General features: G+C 38.8%; 2 protein-coding genes across 5 annotated transcripts in view; both read left to right on the top strand.

Moving 5' to 3' along the window:
* LOC144522993 (sterile alpha motif domain-containing protein 9-like) overlaps positions 1 to 17,177 on the top strand; it is a 31,087-nt gene extending 13,910 nt beyond the window's left edge. For 2 of the 4 annotated variants that reach the window (XM_078258238.1, XM_078258240.1), the window contains one exon: positions 14,327 to 17,177. In XM_078258238.1, the coding sequence (XP_078114364.1) occupies positions 14,327 to 15,645 (1,319 nt within the window). In that variant the 3' untranslated portion in view covers positions 15,646 to 17,177. Of the gene's footprint in view, positions 1 to 11,362; positions 11,495 to 14,326 lie in introns of all 4 variants that reach the window. The other 2 variants (XM_078258239.1, XM_078258237.1) reach the window with 2 other exon arrangements.
* Positions 16,169 to 23,026, top strand: LOC144523926 (GTPase IMAP family member 9-like). Its single transcript, XM_078259896.1, has 3 exons — positions 16,169 to 16,280; positions 21,541 to 22,296; positions 22,992 to 23,026. The coding sequence occupies exons 1-3, from the start codon at positions 16,169 to 16,171 to the stop codon at positions 23,024 to 23,026; spliced, it is 903 nt and encodes a 300-aa protein (XP_078116022.1).
* The last annotated feature ends 1,166 nt before the right edge of the window (positions 23,027 to 24,192 follow it).

Here is a 24,192-nt window from a genome sequence, read left to right as displayed (position 1 = left end):
GCCTTTTACTGTTACAAAAGCCTTTTACAAGTATAAAGGATTAGGTTGCTGTGGTGGCATGTTTAAACTAGGGTGCTGCTTTATATAGGTGTTTTTCTGCAAATAGCTCTCAGGTAGAGGGTAACACTGGAAATGATTTTTTAGGGATGTAAACATGTTGTTTTGCCTCACTGATTTTAATTTCCTGTATGCTGGGTTTATGGGGATAACCACGGCTAAATAGTATCCACAATCTTATAAAGCTATACATAAGAGATATTCCTACTTAAAGCAAGGGGGTTTTGTAGAGTTTTACTAATTTTTAACATTCACTGCTTATTGGACTTATTTTAATTAATTAATTACATGGATTGATTTCAACTTCAAAAAAGGTGTTGCATGTATGTATACATGCAACATGTATACATACATGCATAGTATTTACTTATTTTAGTGTATACAGTATTTACATAGTATTACATGTCTGTAATAGAATACAATGACTATTATCCCCATACTTATTATTCCTCATCTTCCGCCACATTTCCGTCCTTCTACTAGTCACGCAGCGTTGCCCGCACATGCGCATGAAATACATAAAAACGTGTGGAATGATCGGGAATGGTGTGCTATGACTTTTCTAAGAGATTTGCAGCGCGATTTTCACGAAATTGACAAAAAACTGCACAAAATTACCCATAGACTTTAATGAGAAATCTTTGGGAAATTGCTTAACATAGCTCAAAACCACCCCTCTTTGGGGCCATACCGATTCGCCATACTTTAACGTAGAAATATAATTAAAAGTTTAAACCGAAGACAAGACTTTGGCCTTTAATGGGCTGAATGGGCATTCTGATATCAAGCATGGTTTCTACCAAATTACAGTTTATGTATCATCCAATTTTCAGACCGTTTCAGATTTTCCAATGTGTGTGAATGGGTACTGAATGTTGAGAGCCAGAGGGGAGGACAGAGGGTGAAGAAGCTGCAGTACGATTCTCCAAAATCTTTCCAAACAAATTGCTCTTTCCCCTACAGATTTCACTCTTCGTACATCGTGGTTGGTCAAAATGTAGGAAAATGTGTGCTCATTAAATGGACTTTTCTTTTTTAAGATGATTTTTTTGGGCATGTTTAGGCCTTTATTGCCAGGACAGCTGAAGGAATGAAAGGGGAGAAAGAGGGGGAATGCCATGCAGCAAAGGGCCACAGGTCGGAGCCAAACCCGGGCCTGCTGCGTTGATGAGTAAACCTCTATATATGGGCGCCCGCTCTACCAACTGAGCTAAATGGACATTTTTGACCTGTCAAATGGACAAGATTATTACACGTCTTTCTGCAATACACCTGACCTATGATGATGACAATAAAATATATTATACATATTATACAGTATTATTCACAGTCCTTTACACAGTTACAGTCCAACTCACCTGCAGAGCAGCTGCCCCACATAATACGATACATCTTTTATTGTCAGCCAGGACAATAAAAGTTGTATCGTATTATGCACGTTTTGCATCCCTGGGTAGCTTATATAAAAAAGAGGACATAGACATACATACAGACATACATAAGATGAATAACACCAAAGGACATACATGAAACATTACCACAAAGGACATAAACACCCAAGTAAGGAAACAAAGCATACATGTATAACAGAAAATTGCATACACACAGACAAGGTCTTGGAGACTCCTATAATAAACTCCTATAGCCTAACAGATTACATACCTTACTGATTACAGTTCATATTTTGACTTAGTTGCACTTTATGTTGGCACTCTTCTCCTTTGTACTGCAACTGCTGCACAACAATTTTCTTCAGGATGAATAAAGTTTTATCTTAGTAATTATGTTTTACTGTTTATTGTCTTTGTTCATCTTCTGTAATGTGAAACCATCACATTTCCATCACATGAAGAGCACGAAAGTTGAAATAAGTATATAATAAAGTATGACCCTGTTATTGGTGGCTTGTACTCATCTGACAAAATGACATCAACTCGGGGGCTTCTTGACTGAAGATTTTAATCTTCATATATATATATATATATATATACACTGACCTTTGACCTCCTTACCTTTGGATTTAAGAAACCCACTTCATTCTGTCTTTGCCGAGTTATGGATAAGAGCATCATCATAATGTATGTATGATTCTTCATCTTCAATAGAATGAAATATTTGGTCATATTGATGGTTAAAAGTGGGATATGTCAAGAATAGGCTATCCTAGTAATTGTAAATTGATAACTAAAATAATACTACTAATGACATGCGACCACCACAACCACAGAAATTAAACTGAAAAATTCCCTTTTAGGATTTAAAAAGCTAGCTAATTAGCTAGCTACCTAGCTAATAGAGAAGATGATGAGTTATCTAATGTTATTGATGACTTACCAATAGAAATATGAAGCAATTTAATCCACCATCTTCAATTCCTCTTTAACAGCAAGGCAAAAGAGATAGCGAACAAAAAATGTGCACGTGCTTCCTGAGTACTCCACATGTAGTTTGCATGTTTGTTACAGCTGCAAAACCTCTCCACAGTGAGTCTGTGACTGGCCGCAAATCAAAATATGGAAGTCTCCATTGACATTTCATTAAATGCTTATATAAAGAGTTACGAGATGAATAGTGACCATAACACAGTTGATTCGGCCCAAAATGGAAAACAGCGAAAGGCAAAGGTACAAGACTGTGTACAGAAACAAGCATAGACTTCAGTGGTATAGCCGTTCGCGGGTTTGGTAAACATTTCCATGGTGACAGCGAGTTTCCCCAATCAGAGACATTGTGGAGGATTGTGGCTTGTGGGTAGTGTGGTACTTCTCCATAACATCGTGAATAAATCCTGTTTTTCTTAAAACAAGGTTGATTTCATACAGAACTCCGGCTTCTACAGGAGCAGAAACATTTGTTTCAAAATCTCACCGCTTGTGGTAAGTCTACCTTGGATGGTTTAGACATTATGGCTGATAAGAAAAGTCCTTATGAAGAAAATTGGAGCCTATTCTGTTTAATGGAGTTCCTTGCCTGGCACATATGCCAAAAAAGTTCTTAAACTTCCGGGTTTACTCCCACGACTACTTCGTATTTTTTCTCCCACTGGCTCCACCCGTGAGTTCCCACTAGGCCCGTAGACCAGCAGCAGTCGCAGAAAAAACTGTCCTGTCCTGTTAGTAGTGTCCTGAGGAGTGTCGCGAGGGACAGTCAGACAGTGTCCTGTGACTCCCATGACTGTCCTGGGACCGTGTCTGGGAGTCACAGGACACTACTAACAGGACAGGACAGTTGTTGCTGCCACTGCTTCTCCCGTAGACTTTACATTGTGGTTACGTCACAGGTTTGGAATCACTTTTCTCGGCTAGAAGGACTTTTTTCAAATATAAAAAGTCCATGGATGTATAAAAAAATCTGAATAAAAAGAGATAAAACCAACCTTGCTTGCAGTTTGAGGTGTCCTGGCAGCAGTTTTACAGGTGTCTCTTTTACATTGGTGGCCATTGGGAAGATCCTTTTTGGGCTGCAGGGCCTGAGTGCTCTTCCCGGAGGCCTAGAGAAAACTAATAGGATTTTTACTTCCAGAACCACACTGTTGAGCTCTATAACAAAATGGAGAATGTAAAATACTCTTGCAGATTTGGGAACTGCACAAAGAGAAAAATCACAACATTAACAGTGAAAATATATTTTTGGTAGCAGGATATCAAATAAAAGAGTAAATCATTGTATTTTGGTATATATATCTGGTGCCAATACACTGATATTTATGATTTAAGTTAGCTAGAAAGACAACCAACAGTAATGTTAAACTGTTATTTTTATTTTTGTGCCTCAGCTAACCCTTGCTATTTCACCTAGCTTGCTAACTCAGATGCTTATATTAATTATTAAGTTCATCCACATGAAAACAGTGTATAAAACCTACATATCTGAATGAATTAAAAAACTTACAAATAATGCTTCAACCAGTGGTTAAAAAGTTGATAAAACCAAATATTGCTTATATTGTAAAGAGTTAATCATTGGATTTTGGTACTCATATAAAGTAGCGTTGTGTTGATTTCAACACAGGCTGCAGGTTTTGTTTTGTGTTTGTATTTTTGTTTTGTATCTGTTAGAGAAATGTTGATTTACATACTTTCCCTCTTGTTGTTATTTAAACTGTTTGAATGCCATATTATAATGATTACACGCTCACATGATACCAGGGAGCCATCGTCTGTCCTTGTGAAAGGCACAGGATGTTTCTGAGAGCAGAGCAGGTAGAGGAGATGCCCAGCTTGAGATAACTTACGACATCGACTCTATATTATGACTATAGTGTTACAAGTCCGGGGATTAAAGGACCCAAATGCAGGGAGAGGCAGACAGGCAGGAGAAGGGTTGAACGCGAAGATTTATTTTATCAAAACACAGGATCAAACCAAGGGAGTCCTGAGGCTTCAGCGGGCACAAAACAATTCCAGGGAACTGACACAGGGAAAGCACACAAACACACAAAATGATGTGACAAGAGACAAAGGGAACACAGAGGCTAAATACAAGCGGTGATGAGCAAACAAGGAACAGGTGATACAACAGGTGAAACACATTAGGGCGGGGCAGGACAATCAGACAGGTGGGAAAACAGGAAGTAATACTAGACGAGACAAGACAGAAAACCAGACTATCAAAATAAAACAGGAACCAGAAATAATCATCAAAGAACAGGAATACACAATACAAACAAGCATACACAATACACAGAACACAGTCAAAACAGGGTAAACAGAAACGCACAATGAACAGGTAAATAAGGAAACAGAAATATACACAACAGAGAACAGTAATATACAGTATAAATATACAAAACAGGAAACATCAACAGAAATATACAAACGGGCAACAGAAACGTCCACAACCACAACATATAGAGTTTTATCACATTCTACGTTGTATTACAAAAGCTGTTGTAGAAAGCTTATTCGTTGGTCATTTCTGTACTCATGCTGTGAGTACTTAACTGTCTCCTTGTTGGGTTCTCAAGTAAAATTAACTTTAATATAACTTCAGTGGTTCTGTCTATTATTTGATAATGTAATTATTCTAACAGTATTGTCTTGTTGTCTGGCTGTCTTATGTGGTGTTCTGTTAAAAAGGAAAATATTAATAAAAAAATTAAAAAAACCTAGTCAAGCTCTCATAAACCCGGACCGACTGTTGTGAACTTGAGAAGCCAACAATATCAGCTCATGGTGACATTCATAATTTCAAGACAAAAACTGTAAGTATAATAAGTAAAAAGTAGTTACTGCATTGGAAGTGTCCCTTCAGTAAAAATCTGTAAGTATAATCAGTAAAAAGTAGTAAGAAAACCAAAAGCTAAGTATGTCCCATTTCTGTCCACTAGGTGGCTGTTTTGTACCATTCAGTTGTTTGGTGACCACAAAAGAAATAAGATTCAGCCTTTCTCCTGTTAGGTGACACTTTATTGATCCCACAAAGGGGTCACCAGCTACCAGTCAACACTCCATACATGGTCAAGCATGGGGAGTTGAACCAGCAACCCTTCAGTACACAAGCCAAGGCCCAACAGACTGAGCTACTGCCATCCCTAGTATCACCACTGTTGTTCAGTGTTTTGTGTTTCTAAAAAAAGACCTAAACACGCTAGTATAATGTGAATTGAATTAATAACATGAAATGCTTGCAGGACACTAATTCATATTTCTAAGAGTTGAAGTTTAGTTTGAATTTCATTGTTCTGAATATGGCTAATTTACAAAGTAAGGTTCCAAGTATTCAGCGATAAATACAGAAAACACTCCTGAATGTAAATTCAGTGGGGACTTTAAAAATGCAAATGTTATATACAGTAGCTCCAAAGAAGAGTTGGAGCAATTGGATAAAGAATACTGTGTGTATATCTCCCAGTTTTAAAACAACAGTTTTTCACACCTTGAAGCTACTATGGGGGGAAATATAATATAAGGAAAATACTGTTCAACCAATTATTCAATGACAATTGTACACCAGTTCTATGTTGACAATATGTATGTTTATGTCGCTGCCCGTTATGACTGTAAAGACACTGTAGTGCGGAAACGGTCTGTGATTAGGTGGCCTAACTGGAACTTGCAACATCTTTGGAAGGTGTATTGTTTTATTGTTAGCATTATCTTGATGTATGATAATAGACCCAGGATTGTGATGTTGATGCACTCTCCTGCTTTGGCATAATCGTTGTTCCTTTTATCAGGTCAGTGGCATGTTGCAAGTGAACATGTTTTATATTTAAGAATTTCTTCAGCTTTTCAGTTTTGATCTTGAGTAATCTCATTTGTCAAAGCATTTTCTCTGGCCTAGCCTGTAAAGCCCAGTTCAGACCAAAGATTTGCGATGAGTAGAGTTGAAATACACCGGTCTGCAACAGTCTGAAACCTGTCAGTTTATACCAATGCGACGAGGTGGTATATTATCTGCATAGCAACGACTGTCTGTTCTTCCGTTCTAACTTGCAACTTTTCAGGCAGGATAGCCTGAAAAAGCTTTATAGCTTTTGTAGTGATATAACTACGAACACTTTTATTTCTTTGATTACCGGTTTGTTCTAATGCAGCTCCCTCTTAACGGTCCAATGTGTAGAATTTCTCCCATCTAGCGTTGAGATTAGAGATGCACCGATTGACCGGCCGGTGACTGGAATTGGCCGATTTTAACGTCATCTGCCGGTCAGACTGACATATGCCGATTTTATGCCGGTCAAATGCACTCGGGCGCCGCATGATTTACATCGCGCAACAGCAACATCACACGTGCACATGCAGGGTTTTCGCTGTATGCATGTAGCAGCGGCGCACTGTTGCTCAATCAGCTGTTTATGAAATGTCATAAAGTCGTAATTATACACGGCTCGAACAGTCAGCCGCTCTCTCTCCCCTCTGAGGCTGAAAAACTGGAACATGAAAACCGCACTCACGCGGGTCCCGTGAAATATGACAGCTACAGTTTATCGGTAAAAATAGCGTTGGGCACACTGACTTTGATGAGTTTATCAGACCCCAGATGAGACAAGAAGCTAACGTTAGCAAACGCTGTGTGGTCCTCTGCCTCTGACGCCCGCCCGCTGTAGGACACGCTGTATTAACGTTACTGTTTAAAACGCTTTCCAGGTTAGTGGGGGACGCATACCGCTCCAAAACCAACATTAAAAACGTAGTAATGTTCCCTCAGCGTTTAGTTTTGTTGCCAAACTGTGTGTAAAATGAGCGGTGACGTTAAATCATCTGTTTCAGGTAACAGCACTCTAGGGTACCGTCTATTTGCTGGATTGTTCCGAGGTAACCGTCGGTAGCTAACGTTAGCAGATAAGCCCGTTGACAGCAACGGTAGTGTTCACATTTATGCACAATGACACATGAAGCAAACTTGCTAAAAAAGGGAACTACACGCTGTTTAGGTAACGTTACTATTGACGTTCAAACAGGCCTGTGTGTGTGTTTTGAAAAATATCTTTATACTGCATTACGGCTATATTTATTTTATTTTTTATTTGTTATTTTTTATATTATTGTATTGCCATTACCTATTTTCCCTGTTTTCATACATACAGAAGTTTAGTTTGCTAAATATATCACATTTGTTTAGTTGGATATTGGACGTGAAAAGAAGGAAATGGTTCTTCCATAACATTGCACTTTAGATGTGTGTTAATTTCCACACCAGGAGTCATTTATATAGTTGTATTTTATAGCGATCAATTATCTATTTAAAAAAAATGTTCTATGTTCTATGCAAAATGTAACATTTTCTATTAAAGAAAAGATAGAAAATACATATTTGTGTGTGCTGTAAAGTGGTTAGAAAAAAATGAAATCGGTATCGGCCTAGAAAGTTGTAATTGGTGCATCTCTAGTTGAGATCATGTATCAATCAACTCTCTCGCACCACGCAGTTCAAAGTCCGTATTACAGCTACGGTAGCCTTCACGCTTCAAAAAAGCCGGTCTCTCGCTCTTTTTCAATATCCTCTTTCTTTTTCTGGGTGAAGAAGAAGACTCCTGTTCCTGAAATCTGGATTTTGAGTACGTGCTGGTCCTCCATGTTTCCTTCTTCAAACCTGCCGGGGGGCCGGAAGCTACGATACCGTTAGCAGCGTTAGCAGCAGCTGTGAGTTTATCATGTGACAGAGAAAAACGCAAAAGGCGGAGCAGTATGTCCTGTATGTCCCTTACAGGCTAACGTATTTCAAGATGGCGCATGAATATGGAGCGTCTACAGCGATTTTGATGATGAACAACCAAACACATTACACACTGGACCTTTAAATTACTCTTTAGCTCACTCAACCACATACGATGCTCGAGGGCGCTCATTAAGCTCCGTCTAAAACGCTAACATGTTGACCAGTTGACAACGGTTTCTTCTCGTCGCAAATCTTTGGTCTGAACTGGGCTTAAAGTTACAGCAGCTGATATAATCACCATTAAAATGTAATTTCTTTGAATTTAGAGATACGTTGTGTGGCGCAATATGGCCCCTCAACGTTGTTGTCTTCGTTGTTTGTTATGACTGTCATGACTGCTGTCTGTGACCTTTAATTTGTGTCTGACAATGAACACGAAAGATTAACTTAAAGCAATAAGCTTCTATTACCTTACTGGAAATGAATTATCAAATTGCCTTAAGCAATGACCATATCTGTGTGAGGACATTTCTGTAGTTAATCATTGTTGTTTTAGCTTTAACAATAATAATAAAGCCCAACTCCAGGTTAGGTAAAAAAACTATTCTAAAGTAAAACTATGAACTATCAATAGTAAGCTAAAACTAATAATACTGCACATGTACAAGTCCTGCATTCAAAGGTTTACTTAAATAAAAGGCACTATATCAGCGTAATGTACTTAAGTTTACTTAACGTCTGTTCAAGGTGGAGCTTTTAACTCTAATATGATGCTGGAGAGTTTAATGTAGTCTGTAGTAACATTTCTCTGTAAGGTAAATGTAGTAGTACAATGTTTTTCCTCTTAAGTAGAAGTACACAGTAAGTCAGTAGTATACAGTTGGGTTGCATATTAAGTGCTTTCTGGGCCTGTTCCAGGTTATTTCAGGGGTTCAATGGTTCTGGGAAAGCTACAAGCAGCAATACTCTTTAGTTTCCCCATGGGAGGTGAACTCCGCTCCCTGGTTTAAAAGTCCTGTGTTTTAACGCCCACTCATCCCCCCCGACCTCCTCCGTATGCGGACAGCTGCGTTCTTATACATCAGCTGTCAATGAGGTGCATACTGCAAAAAACAAGTGGAACGTGATGTTAAGCTAATAAGTGTCCGAGTGTCAATAAACGTGAAAGATTAACTTAAAACAATAAGTTTCTATTTCCTTACTGGAAAATGAAGTATAACAACAACAAAGGGCCACCTGTGTCACCCACAGTATCTCAAGAACAATATATAACAGCACCTTCTTAAGTATTTCTATGTATTCTACTGCAGCGTACAGGAACTGTCTGTATTTTATAAAATTATATGTTTACAGATTTTGTTTGCACAGATGTGACCTTTTAAAGCATCAGATACAGTGATCAGTACTGATGAGAGAGCTGTAGTACCATGTGTTTACTTTAAAATATTTGATAGCAAATGTATTCATTTGATTATTTCATTTAGCATAATAGTTGATATGCTGAATATTGTAAGACCCAAAGTGTCTCTTGTGCTACTCATTAAGCCAATGCTGATTTGTTTCCAAAATTGGTAATGTATCAACCCGTTGAATTTGGATCACATCAGAACTTCCCATCATGTGTAGGGATGTATCCTCTATCAAAGAGGAAGAGATTTACTGGGACACAGTATGGGAGAATCTACAGGAGACCTCCAAAAACCCTGATCACATCTATCTATACACAGAATGTATCTTACTCCAAGAAAACGTCATGCTATGAAAATCATCCCATCTCCTAATTGAGACCTATGTACACTTGATGTCTCAGGGTCATTTATACGTTACATACACAACATTATATGTTTTGGGAGTATCCCAATGTGTTTGTCTTTTGGAGACATATATGCCTCACTTTTAGTGATCTGCTTGGAGTTAATATTCCACTGTCACCGACCTTGCTTTTACTTAATAATAGTGATGCACCGAATCCAGATTTTTGGGGTTTGGCCGAATACCGAATCCACTGGTTAAGATTCTGCCGAAACCGAATACCGAATTAGGGTCCTCGCCACCACCAGACTAATCAGCATTGCAGATTGAACATGTAGCTGGACTTGAATGGCCTTCTTTTGACTGAAAGTACTGCCAAACAACACTTTTTCTGCTCACCAGTTCCATTTCCACTTCCTCACAGCCTACTGCATTGAAGCTCCACCTACGTAAACACCTTCCCGTAATCAACGGCGCCGTCATTACGTCGATCAGCGTAGCGCGCGGAGTGCAAGCGTAGGGTTCAGCAGAAACCCAACCCCGTCAAAAAGCCCAATATTAGGCTGAATCGATGATTCGGTGCATCCCTACTAAATGATGACTCTGCCTTAGAATTGTCTCATATACTATGGGCTGGTCTCACTGCAGCAAAGAAAATGTTGGCTTTGCGATGGCAACCGCCTCACACATTGTCGTGGCAGCAGTGGTCAAACTCTTTTCTAGACATAGTTATGATGGAGAGATCCGAGGCTCGGGTACATGGTGGTAGACGGAAAACTCTACATGCATGGGATGAAGCTTACACCTTGGTTAAAGAAAGAGTACAGCATAAATGTATTTGATACATTTTTATCATGTCAGGTATTATACCTGTAAGTTTGTATTGTTTCCTTTTTATTTGTTGGGGAGGTCGAGAGATCAGGGGTCGGTAAGGGGGTCGCCATGGGATGGGGGAGAGTGGGGATGTTTGTTCTGTATTTGTGAGGTATAAGGTTTTGTGATGTTTAACCTGTACTATTATTGCAAGTTTACCTGTTTATTATCAATACAAAAATGATCTTGAAACTAAAAACAAAAAAGAACTTCCCATCACTGGATGATGTTGACATAATTAGTACAAAATTGTTGAAAGCGAGCAAGAAAAGCCTGTATCTGCTTTTGTAGGATGAAATATGGACAGTTTACATGCTTTTATTGTTCAGGTTTGATTGAAGAGTATAAAATAAAAGTGAGTGCCTGTGGGCAAAATACACATGGCTCTATTTTTTTAACCCAACAATGCATTGCTTGCTCGCCTAATTCCTATATACTATACATACAATTACATTATGGTTCACATTTAATCTCTAAGGTTAAATCTAAAGGGTTGAATATGGTTTAACTACACTGTACAGTAACTGAACCAACTCCATACACATCCAGGTTTATCTTTCTTTCTCTGACTTGACAGTGCAATCATAAATGGATGTGTTTTAATGCATGAAGCCATATAAAGAGGTGCAGCACCAGAAAGACTTTTACTTCAGCTGCAGTATTGACTCTCTACTCTGAAACCCGAACATGGCAAACAATTTCAACTGTGGTAAGTCATGACAGTAATATATTTATGTTTATATTCTATTTTACCATTGATACAATTGTGATTGTATTAATGTTTTTGAATTATTATTATATTGTTCTTTGATTTAAAGTTGTGTTCAGTATGTTTTTGTAAATGGAAGGAACAGCTCAGATACATGACGGTTCTAACACAGAAGCATTTAATGAAATCTCGATCAAGGAGAATTGGGATTAGCCAGTACAATTTAACCATGATGTAGTTATGTAGTGCCATCCCAATTTCTAAAATACCTGTCTTCCTGAAGGTCTATTTAAACTCAAGCTGAAGGTGTCAAGTTTAAACCTTCAGTGTAAACAAAGATATTGCAGGCACCGTGAACACATATGCTAGCCTAAATCATTAACCCAAACACTCCAGCACAGACCAGAAAACAACGTCAGTCTGACCATACTGCAATAGTCGATGTGTGTGTATTAATATAAGTATGTGTTAGCTTCCTCCCCTGACCTTGGTGGAATGGGAGCCCTTAAGGCATCACTGTCTTATCATACAGCTGTGGAATCAGAGAGTTGAACTACTCCTCTGCCTAAGACAGGTTATAACCTACTGCTGTTATGTTGGACACAGGCCTGAATGAGACCTGGGGTACCACCGTCTCAACCTATACAGCATGAATTTTTAAGCTGGAAATTCCACCACACCGTTAAAAAACTTGTCTTGGCTGTGCAGTGACTGAGATCACTACAGAGACATGTATGCTATTGTAAACTTTAAGTATTTACCCACATATTGTTCATACACAAGGTGGGTATCAGGCAGGCACGGGAGAGAGACCGAACCACCTGTATCTCATGAAAACATTGTACACTCTATATTAACAGAAATCCCATTATCTTATCTAATCTGACAAAAAACTGTAGGGTTGCCTTGCAGAGCATTTGGGCTTATACAGCCTGTTTATTTTTTGATTGCTGTAGTTTAAAAACTAATATCACGCTGACTGGTAGAGTGAACACAACAGGCATCTGTGTGACCTGTAGTGTAACAAGGCTATCTCGACCTTTGTATTTCAGATCCCTTTATGTAGTTTGTTGAAATCAAGCCTAAACTTAGGTGGCCCAGAGAGCTCAACACACTGGAAATTAAGAAAAACATCAATCAATTGGACAACCCACATGCAGCATTTAGAAAAAGAATCATGGCGATAGATAAAAACACAAAGAAATACAGAAATGCACTGCAACTAGCACAGGCAGCAACTGTTTCCAGGGGACAGTGAAAAGTGATGCACACACTTGTGTCATGTTTTCATGAAGTGATTGAATGTGGGTATTTGTCAGTGTTTCATTACAGAATGGGTTGGAATACATTTAAACATTTTATTAATTCTGTCAAACTGCAAGACTTGGTGACACCTCTGAAAGTAACTATAGACAGCAGATATATACAATAATATCTAAACATTGTTTACAATGTTAAAATAAACAAATATATATTTTTTCCCCAACACCACTAACGGACAGTTAACTTCAATAACTTTGCAAGCCACAAACCATGACAACAACTGTGTGCATCATGTTTTAGTGTCTGGAAACAAACAACATGAGTTCCTTAGATAACGTAGCAGCTGAAGGTAGACATACGGTATCTCAGTTCAATTATTGTAATTCACTGTATTCAGGGACAAAAAGGTATCTCACACTTTAAGGGTTGCTTGAATTTAAGAAAACTAAAAGACAAAATCGTATCAGCCCTGTCTTCTCTGGTGACCAGCGAGTTTTAGAATTGATTTTAAGATTTTCCTAATGCTTTAAAGCATTTCATGGATTAATTTGATGCTCACCGATGAGCAAGAGTGCAGCCTCAGATCATCAGGCAGGGCTCTGCTTTCTGTTCCGACTGTAAGTCCTGGATCAGGCCTAAAGGGGACCTGGTTTACAGTCTGTACCCCTCAGAACTTGAACTGCAATTGTTTCACTAAACAAATGTAGTTAGACAAACCCAGTCACTCACTCCTGCACTTTGATACTTGCACTTATCTGATCATTGCTCTTTTACTGTTTTTACTCTGTTTTTATATGTCCTCTAAGGATTACTTATTGTATGCACCCAGTGGAGTAGTGCTCCTAATTTCGCTGTATTGTAAAGTACAATGATAATAAAGGCTTTCAATTAAACTCCTTTGCTGAAGAAGGCTGAAGAATCAGTGTCATCTTTTAAATTACTTATGGAAAAATAAAAACTGGCAAATGACACAGTTGGATTTCCAACTTGTTTAATTATTAGTATTATTTTTTGGGCATTTCTTTCCAATTGAAAAAAATAGTGTTGGAAAAGCCCAACACTGTCAACCAACGAGTCCTCCAAAACATACGACAACACTGGCCGTTTGTCCGCCCCTCCCCCTCTAATCCGACCCACAGGAGTGTTTTCTGTCCTCATATCTCAACCAGAAAAGGTAACAGTGGCGGTTTTAAACATGTTGTTAACATTAAAGTTATGTTTGAAAAAACTTGCTGTTTACTGTGATCTGCAAACTGGACATGAACAGTGGTCACCTGTGTTTGGTTGACCTATCCATGTCCACTCCTTCCCACCCTTATTGGACTTTCTGGGTCTGAATCCCTTCCTGCTTTGCTCCAGTCATAACTACATGTACATACATACAAGACATAAACTACAGCCAGTACAGAGCCCTGCCTCACAATAAACCAAAAAAAGGTATTGTAATTGCTGCTTGACCTATGAGCGTTGTATTTCAGGGGAGAAGAGTCTCCCATCGACACTGATGGCTATTTGTGAAAACGTACAATGCTTAACTTCTAATTTTATATTCTTCATCCTTTCAAATAGAAGCTATTCTACAAAATGATGAGGAGCTGAGGATTGTGATGGTGGGGAAGACTGGAATTGGGAAGAGTGCCACAGGAAACACCATTCTTGGGCGTAAATGCTTTGAATCAAAGTTCAGCGCCACGTCTATGACTGAAGAGTGCTCTAAGGCCTATGCTAAAGTGGATGGACAAAAGGTTGCTGTTATTGACACCCCAGGTCTCTTTGACACCAGGTGGGCCCAGGATAAAACACATAAAGACATAAGCCAGTGCATCTCCTATTCTTCGCCTGGACCCCATGTCTTCCTGGTTGTCATCGCGCTGGGCAGATTCACAGAAGAGGAAAAACAGACAGTGCAGAAGATCAGAGAAATGTTTGGCCAGGCTGCAGACAAATACAGCATGGTTCTCTTTACTCATGGCGACCTTCTTAAAAACACCACTATTGAGGAGTTCATGAAGGGCAGCCGGGACCTGCAGGAACTTGTGGCCAGGTGCAATGGTCAGTACCATGTCTTTAATAATGATCTGGAGGATCGCTCGCAGGTCACCGAGCTGCTTGAGAAGATCAGAAACATAGTCCAGAAGAATGGAGGAAGCCACTACACCAATGAAATGTTCCAAAAGGCAGAAAGGGTAATCGAAGAGGAGAAACAACGTATACTGAAAGACAAAGAGGAGCAAATACGCAAAGAGAGAAAAGAACTGGAGATGAAACTACGAGCTGAATATGAAGAAAAATTCAAAGAATTAACTAAGAAACTCCAGGCTGAAATTGAGGAAGAGAGAAGAGAGAGAGAAAGGATACAACATGATGTTATTTATTTGAAGAGGCAAAGAGAGAGGTATACTATGACAATGAAGGAGATGGAGATGGCAAGGAATAGGGATAGGAATAAAATGGAGCAGATGTTGAATAGGGATAGGAATGAAAACTTGCTTGCATTAAACAGTACGATGAAGATGCTACAGATAGCTTTGGAAAAGAGAAATCTGGATATAGAGGAGTGGGGAGAGGAGAGGAAAGAGTGGGCGAAAAGAAGAAATGAGGAAAGAAAGGAGATGGAAAAGAGGGAAGAGGAAAGGAAAAAGTGGGAGACAAGAAGGGAGGAGATGGAAAAGAGAAAAGAGGAGGAGAGGAAAGAGTGTGAGACAAGAAGGGAGGAGGAAAGTAAGGAGATGGAAAAGAGAAAAGAGGAGAAGCAGCAGAAGATGTTTCGACAATTAAAGGCAGAGCATGAAAGAGTTCTGAAAGAGCAAACAAAACAGTTGGAGGAAATGCATAAAAAAAAGGCTAGAGAGAAAGCAGAAAAGAAAAACAATTGTACGATTTGCTAACAAGGCAGGGAGTGTAAATTGTAAACTCTGTTTTGAACCGTGGTTGATCCAGACTAGCAATCCCCCGATTGTCCGAATGTTATCCATTGATGTATTGAGCTGCAGAATAATATACTGTACGGGCATCATGCAAACGTACAAGGAAAGGACCATCCATGGCCGGTGCTGCTCCTGGCGGGGGTCAACAATAACCTGTTAATTTGGTTTTCTAAACATTTTTCTAAAATTATGACAATGAAGGAATGAGTGGAATAGGTATTTAGGAAAAGTCACAGCAGGAGTGAAACATAGCAATAACAATAATGGAATAATTCTACCTTTTTAATAGCAATGTTAAACGGCGTGGGCTATGGTGGTTCTAGTGTTAAGTATACAGGCGTTTTGTATTAGTATTACTATACACACACAATTACATTGGAAGATAGAGTGGGAGAAGAGAAAAGAGGAGATAGAGAAGGAGTGGCTAGAGGAAAAAAAGGAGAGGAATGAGTGGAATGAAAGAAAAGAGGAGGAAAGGAGGGAGATGGAGAGAAAGCAAGAGGAGACGAAAGTGATGAAGAGAAAGGAAGAGAAGAGGAGGTTGTCGGAAGTCAGAGAAAAGGAGAGGGAGTGGGAGAAGAGGAAAGAAGAGGAGAGTATTTTGGAAAAGTCACAGCAGGAGGGAAACAGCAATAACAATGATGGAAAAATTCCACCTTTTTAATCACAATGTTAAACAGCGTGGGCTGTTCTAGTGTTAAAAATACAGGCTTTTATATCATTATTACTATACATGCAATTACATTTGGTTCACATTTAATCACGAAGGCTGAACATTTGAATATGATTTAACTAAACTGTACAGTAACTGAAACAACTTCATACACATCCAGGCTTAGCTTTCTTTCTCTGACTTGATAGTACAATCATAAATGGATGTGTTTTTAATGTGTAAAGCCATATAAAGATGTGTAGTACCAGGAAGGCATTGGTATTTATGTGTGGGTGTTTGTGGTTACTCATTGCCTTGAAAATCAGCTGACAACTTTCTCCAAAAGTGAATCTGGTGGATATGCCAGTTGATGGCATATCTTTACAACATTATTGATGCCTAAGTCCAAGTTGCATAGATGTTTTTCAAAGCATCAAAGGTGTCCTTGTGTGCAAACACACTTTAAACAGATAACTAAGACAGTAAACTGTTTAGATTATGAAACAAATTGTTGTACCAATAAATGTTCCAAAAAAGATCAACTGATTTCTTTGCACTGCTCTGACCATGTTTTAGTATAATGTGAAGAAGCACTATTGATTATAGGGTTAACCCTTTCATTTCATTGCTTTGTTTAGCATATTGGTATGGATAAGTCTAGAATATGTGTTGCTACCTGTTTTTTCAATCGTATAGCTCAGTCAGACTTGCAAAGTTAAACCTGTTTCAGAGGATATAACAGTCCATTTTCATGGTACATTCATTTTGTAATCTGCCCAGGTCTGCGTTTGTCCGTGTGCATCCCAAAATGTCTCACCAACGCATACAAGGTTTTTCAAACGTATTACTCAAAGGTCTGTATCTGATTTTTACTCAATAACAGAGGTCCGGAATGATTGGAAATAAAAAAATATTTAATTAACTAACTTATAACGTTTAAACAACATATATTCAAGTTGAGTACTCGGTTGTCCTGGTCAATCTTTGTACCAACAAGGGTACCCAGCTGTACCTTTTTCCAGGAGGGATAAGAGAACACTGCACTTTTTTTACACTATAGGTGTATTCATGACACAGTGTATGGGCTGGGTCCAGATAGACATGCCATTCGGTCCAGATGCGGACCTTAGTCTGGACTTTAAGAAGCCCTGCATTAGTCTAATGTACTGAGAGGCAGCAAAGTCATAGGCTTAAAACCCTAAATGCTGCTATTCTGCGTAACTGATCAAATTTAGCTAATGTTTACTTGCATTACTGCCCTGCAAAGGCAAAAGGAAGTAACTTAGTGTTGGTCTAAAATGAGTTCATGATATTTTTGGGTCATTCAAGACATCCTTTATCATGGGGATAAGGATCTTGGGTCAATTTCGTTGTTTTTCGAGAAAATAATGGCTTGTCTTAACAGTGACTTCTAAAAGCCCTGGATAAACCAAAGGCAGAACACCGTAACACCTGTTACTGCTCTTTGACTTTGTTTTGGAACGCTAAAATTGAGTTTGGGTACAGGATAGCAATACGTAATAATAATAATAATAATAAAAAATTTAATTTATATAGCGCTTTTCACGAACTCAAAGTCGCTTTACAGGGTAGGTATAGATAAATAAAGACAAACAAACAAAATAAAACAAGATTTCAGGCAGAGATGAAAAGGGAAGGGGGGTGGGTTTGCTATGGTTCACATTTAATCTCTAAGGTTAAATCTAAAGGGTTGAATATGGTTTAACTACACTATACAGTAACTGAACCAACTCCATACACATCCAGGTTTATCTTTCTTTCTCTGACTTGACAGTGCAATCATAAATGGATGTGTTTTAATGCATGAAGCCATATAAAGAGGTGCAGCACCAGAAAGACTTTTACTTCAGCTGCAGTATCGACTCTCTACTCTGAAACCCGAACATGGCAAGCAAACATTCCAGCTATGGTAAGTCATGACACTACTATGTTCATGTTTATATGGTTCTTTGATTCAAAATTGTGTTTGTGTAGATTTTGGATCTGTATTTGTGACAAACATGCTACATGAAGCCTGTGCCTCCCTTAAATCATTTACAATCCAAAATGGATCACTTGGCTCTATGTGCGGGAACCATGTTCACTACTGAGACACATCAGTGTAACTCTTAATGTTCAACTGCTACAGTTACTGACAGGTTATCGGACCTTAACAATTTTCTGTCCGATTTAACTCTTTCACATCACGTGTGCAAGTTAATGAATAAGACAGAGGGTGTCAAACTAAACATTTGACAACTGTAGAGTGTCGTTTCACAATAATCCCTTCCATTTTATCAAAGCATTTGAGAAGAATTTTTAAATGCAGAACATGACACCAAATGTGATGCTATTCTGATTATCTATTGGGAGCAAACTCATGTATCCATCAAACAAAGTACCCAATAAATACACTCACACACGGAACAGCAACATCACTCACTAATGACACCACCACTAGGTGAAAGACTGAGTACATTTACATGCACACCAATATTCCAGTATTATTCCGAATATGACAATATTTGGAATTTGATACGTGTCATGTAAACAACATATTCTGTTTGGATATTCAGAATAAGGCCTTTTTCCAAATATAGCATTTTCCAATTAAGACATTTGGGATATTCTGGTATTTTTCAGGTTTTAGAGCCATTCTTTGGACATGTATGCGTCTCAATCAGGGTTTTTACCGCAGTTGACGGCCTCCTGCTTGTTTACGGTTTACGGCCAGCTCTGTGTGTTGTAGGGCTGTATGGCGTTATATATGTGCCTCATTCCTGAGCGAGTAATTGTATGTTTTGAGCACAGAGAACTATATTTTGCAAGCACATTACATTGCATTTTGAACAGAAATTAATACTCACAAAAAATAATTCAGTTTGAGTAAACAAAAACCTATTCCGTGCACAATAAATGTATTTGCATGTCTTTCTCTGCTCGCAGGTAGACGCTGCTGCACTCCGGTCATGTCTCCCTCTCTCTCAACCTCTTCACTCTGCACGCTCAACTCTTAAATTAACGTTAGTCACACAAGGAGATATGAGTCAAACAAAAACAACGGCATTATAGTACACACAAATATTAAGACCTTTCTGTGATATAAGTCAATAATACAAAATACTGACCGAAATGTGTTTTATTGCAGTAACGTTAGTCGAACAGCTCCACTGTAGTCAGTATTTGCTGTACCAGTAATTCTGACCCACAGGTGTTGACTGAAAGGACTGAAAAAGACCGTTCAGACTGGTAGATGTTCGTCTCCATCTAATTGGATATATGGTATTCGAGCGAGTGTGTCAAGAGTTGAGCGTGCAGAGTGAAGAGGTTGAGAGTGAGGGAGACATAACCGGAGTGCAGCAGCGTCTACCTGCGAGCAGAGAAAGACATGCAAATACATTTAATAGGTTTTTGTTTACTCAAACTAAATTATTTTTTGCTAAATAATTTCTGTTCAAAATGCAATGTATTGTGCTCACAAAATATAGTTCTCTGTGCTCAAAACATACAATTACTCGCTCAGGAATGAGACACATATATGACTCCATAGGTCTGTTGGAACGACTACCGAAAGTCGAATATTATTGAAAAGTAAAAAAATCAATGCTATTCGAATGCTTAAATTACTATTCGAATGTGACTTTTTTTTATAAATATGTTGGCTAACGTTAGCTAATCTCCCTCTTCTCGCCTTGGCCTACCCACATGTGTCACTCATGTCACGTCTTATGAACAATAACTTAGCAGGAGTGAGAAACACAAGGCATTGTGAGGTCTAAGCTAACGCTACGTACCGAGTAACGTTAGTACAACATTACGGAGCTAACGTTAGGTACCGAGTAAAGTTAGTACAACATTACGGAGCTAACGTTACGTACCGAGTAAAGTTAGTACAACATTACGGAGCTAACGTTAGGTACCGAGTAAAGTTAGTACAACATTACGGAGCTAACGTTAGGTACCGAGTAAAGTTAGTACAACATTACGGAGCTAACGTTACATACCGAGTAAAGTTAGTACAACATTACGGAGCTAACGTTACGTACCGAGTAAAGTTAGTACAACATTACGGAGCTAACGTTACGTACCGAGTAAAGTTAGTACAACATTACGGAGCTGGAAATCGTAAGAAGGACTCAAAATAGTTTTAACATGACTTTTAAATCGACATCCACCGAGCCAAAGTGCTTATGTTATCAATAGTTAACTCGTTCTTGTTTTTTAACTGCGTCGCGAGGTATAGTAATGTTACCTTAGCTGGGAGCTTCATGAAGACAGCTAAAGGTAATGTTAGCTGCCATACAGCTGTCAGAGTTGTCTTCAACTTCATATATTACCATCTAATATCTGTATTCTCAGTAACGTGACAATCTGCAAGAAACATGTTGCTTATAAATCACTAAAATAGTAGTGACAGCACCGTTTGGCTTGGTTATTAATGCCGTTAGCATTGTTTGTTACTTACCTAGTTCATGACAAATTTCGGCTGTGCTTTCTAACATGATGTCATTGTGCTAACCGAGCACCGTTAGCCTTTACAACAGAGCCGCTTCACTACACTTGTTAGATAATGTTTCATTACAGAGTTCTCTGTTGATTTGTGTTTGTCGCTGTGTGCGCGTGGTGGAAAATTAATGTAAACAAAGTTGCGTGCAGGTCAGGCTAATGTTAGAAGTCCCTCTAGTGGACAGAACATGTTACAACAACCACATGCTTGTAGTGGCATTGACAATGCATAAGCCTGAGTAGTGTAGTCAGCATATTATTTAACAGGCTGCAATTGAACATTAAATATTCGAATATTCAGTCCCTCCAGGATTTCGCGATGTATATTATGAATATTATGTGCATGTAGTGTTATATGCAGTGTTTCTAAACTGCTGAATTGGGGCAACATTTAAGGGTTCATTTTGACACCCTAGGACCTTTATGTTTGATTTAAATGTTACTCAATAGTATTGCAATCACTCATAGGACTTATAACTAATGAAAACCTTTGTGCAACCGCATCAAGAAATTAAAAAAATATGAGAACATTTTACATAAAACTGTGCAAATAGTTTTCTCTTTCTCAAAGAATCTGGAGTTGCACTTTCAACCTTAACAATGTCAGAGATGCCTATTTCTGATGTCACTGTATTGATTGAAATGAAATCATATAAATATTATTATTATTATTTAATATTCTTCATCCTTTCAAACAGAAGGTATTCTACGAAATGATGAGGAGCTGAGGATTGTGATGGTGGGGAAGACTGGAATTGGGAAGAGTGCCACAGGAAACACCATTCTTGGGCGTAAATGCTTTGAATCAAAGTTCAGCGCCACGTCTATGACTGAAGAGTGCTCTAAGGCCTATGCTAAAGTGGATGGACAAAAGGTTGCTGTTATTGACACCCCAGGTCTCTTTGACACCAGGTGGGCCCAGGATAAAACACATAAAGACATAAGCCAGTGCATCTCCTATTCTTCACCTGGACCCCATGTCTTCCTGGTTGTCGTCAGGCTTAGCAGATTCACAGAAGAGGAAAAGCAGTCAGTGCAGAAGATCCAAGAAATATTTGGCCAGGATGCAGACAAATACAGCATGGTTCTCTTTACTCATGGCGACCTTCTTAAAAACACCACTATTGAGGAGTTCATGAAGGGCAGCCGGGACCTGCAGGAACTTGTGGCCAGGTGCAATGGTCAGTACCATGTCTTTAATAATGATCTGGAGGATCGCTCGCAGGTCACCGAGCTGCTTGAGAAGATCAGAAACATAGTCCAGAAGAATGGAGGAAGCCACTACACCAATGAAATGTTCCAAAAGGCAGAAAGGGTAATCGAAGAGGAGAAACAACGTATACTGAAAGACAAAGAGGAGCAAATACGCAAAGAGAGAAAAGAACTGGAGATGAAACTACAAGCAGAGTATGAAGAAAAGCTTCAAAATGTTAGGGAGAAATTACGGGCTGAAAGTGAGGAAGAAGAAAATAGGAAAGTAGAGATGGAGAGAACACCAGACTTGAAAAGAGGCAAGGAGATAAAAGGGGATGAGGAACAGAGAGACAATGAGGGGACAGAGGGGGGGGGGGAGGAAAAGAAAGGGGAGGAGAAAGAACAGAACGAGCTGGATAAAAAAAATCTAACTGTGGCCAGACAAGAAGCTGAGAAACGAAACTCCGTAATTATTCTTTTGCAAAAAATCTTTAAGTGGTTTTCGAACTTGCGTAAATAGTTTACATTTCACTGTTAAAATAAGTTTATCATTAAAATTACAATACTTTACTGGCAATAATTAGCCAGTTATGGCGTTTTTCCATTACGTGGTAACAGCTCGCCTCGACTCTACTCGCCTTTTTTGGTTTGTCCATTATGAAAAAAGTCCCTGGTACCTACCAACAGGGACTTTATTTAGTACCACCTCCGTCGAGGTTCCAAGCGAGCTGAGGCGATACCAAAAGGTGACGTGGAAAACCTGCAGACTACTGACTGGTCGGGAGAGAACGTTACCAATCACTGCATCATCATTGCTAGCGGCAGACGGGGGTGTCCTGAATAAACCCCGCCATTTTTTAAATAGTTTAGCCAGCGGTGTTTTTTTTTGCTGCCTCCAGCTTCTTTAGAAACTAAATGAAACAACACACTATTGACGTTCTGTGTGTCGCGTTAGGTCACTGGCAGTTAGCCTGCGGACAGGCCGCTTGACGACCAGCCGCACTCGCCTCACCATGAGGTGGTACTAAATATGCAATGGAAAATGGAGGACGGGGCACCAGCGGGTCGAGTTGAGCTAGTACTATAGCAGTAGTTACGCCATAAGTTACTGTAAGTCATTTTAGAGTAAAGTTACTTTATAACTACAGTAGTTTGTAGCAAACGGTAAAATCACAGTATGATTATAGGTACTGTAGAAGTAATTAGTTTCTTTAAGAGTTTAAAATAACCACGGCGGTACTAATGTCTATAATTTTACAGTATTTATTACAGCAGAATGTCACATAAACAAACTGTAAGAAAACTGCTCATGAGATCATTGTCATATTGAAATACTTCATTTTTAAGTAATCAAACAGATGTTTGTATATGAATTTGCATATATTACAAATTTGTAGTGATTGAGTTTGTTTGATTTAATGTCTTTTGTAAAACTGTAGAAATTATTGGATGTTTAAGACACACATTAATTATCATTGGATTCTAATTTTTTTTGTATAATACTATTTTTTCAATCAATAAATCTACCGTCTTTAACAAAGGCTGGTGAGTTTAAATTATTGTTATTGTGTCCAAAATATGATATGATTTTGGCGCCCAACATACTCTTCATCTGAGTCTGGATCTGACTGACGCCGAGTTTAGACAGGAAACCGAAACTATAGTTGCAGCTCGCAGAGCTTTGCAAGCGGACTGCCTGCACAGCGAGGCTTCGTGAGACGGCTGCCTGGGCGAGGCGGCTGCCCAGGCTCCGGATGTAGTAACCGAAGAGTCTCAACCTAGAGCGAGCAGCTGTGGAGGGCGGGCCGATCACAACATCAAACTAACAAGTGCATCATTGTATTAGGGTAGCCTGCTGCTATCAAATACAATCTGATATTATCATTTAGCTGTAGACAGACAACCAGCAGGAACGTTATTCTTTTCTTCTGTCCCAGTTAAGTCTTTTATTTTAACCTAGCTTGTTAACTTTGTATACTGTAGCTAGTACAGTTTTATTTATTAAACAGTTCTACTTTAGAAAGTAAAAAAAAAGACAGGAAGCCGTCCAGCTCTCTAAATAAAAAAACAGCATTCACAAAACTTAGGCTGCATACAGTATCTGAATGAATTGCAATACTTACAAATGATTGGCCGGAAAAAGGTCACATGAGAAG

This window comes from Sander vitreus, chromosome 9, assembly GCF_031162955.1.
Source record: "Sander vitreus isolate 19-12246 chromosome 9, sanVit1, whole genome shotgun sequence".
In the NCBI taxonomy this organism is placed as follows: Eukaryota; Metazoa; Chordata; class Actinopteri; order Perciformes; family Percidae; genus Sander; species Sander vitreus.
Note: the sequence above shows the minus strand (reverse complement) of the source record. Positions and strands in the feature narration are given on the sequence as shown.

Coding starts and splice junctions, on each gene's coding strand:
- LOC144523926 (XM_078259896.1), top strand. CDS start 16,169: ATGGAGAGAAAGCAAGAGGAGACGAAAGTGATGAAGAGAAAGGAAGAG. Junction 16,281..21,540: donor GAAGAGGAAAGAAGAGGAGA/GTATTTTGGAAA, acceptor CCTTTCAAACAG/AAGGTATTCTACGAAATGAT. Junction 22,297..22,991: donor GGAGAAATTACGGGCTGAAA/GTGAGGAAGAAG, acceptor GTGTCGCGTTAG/GTCACTGGCAGTTAGCCTGC.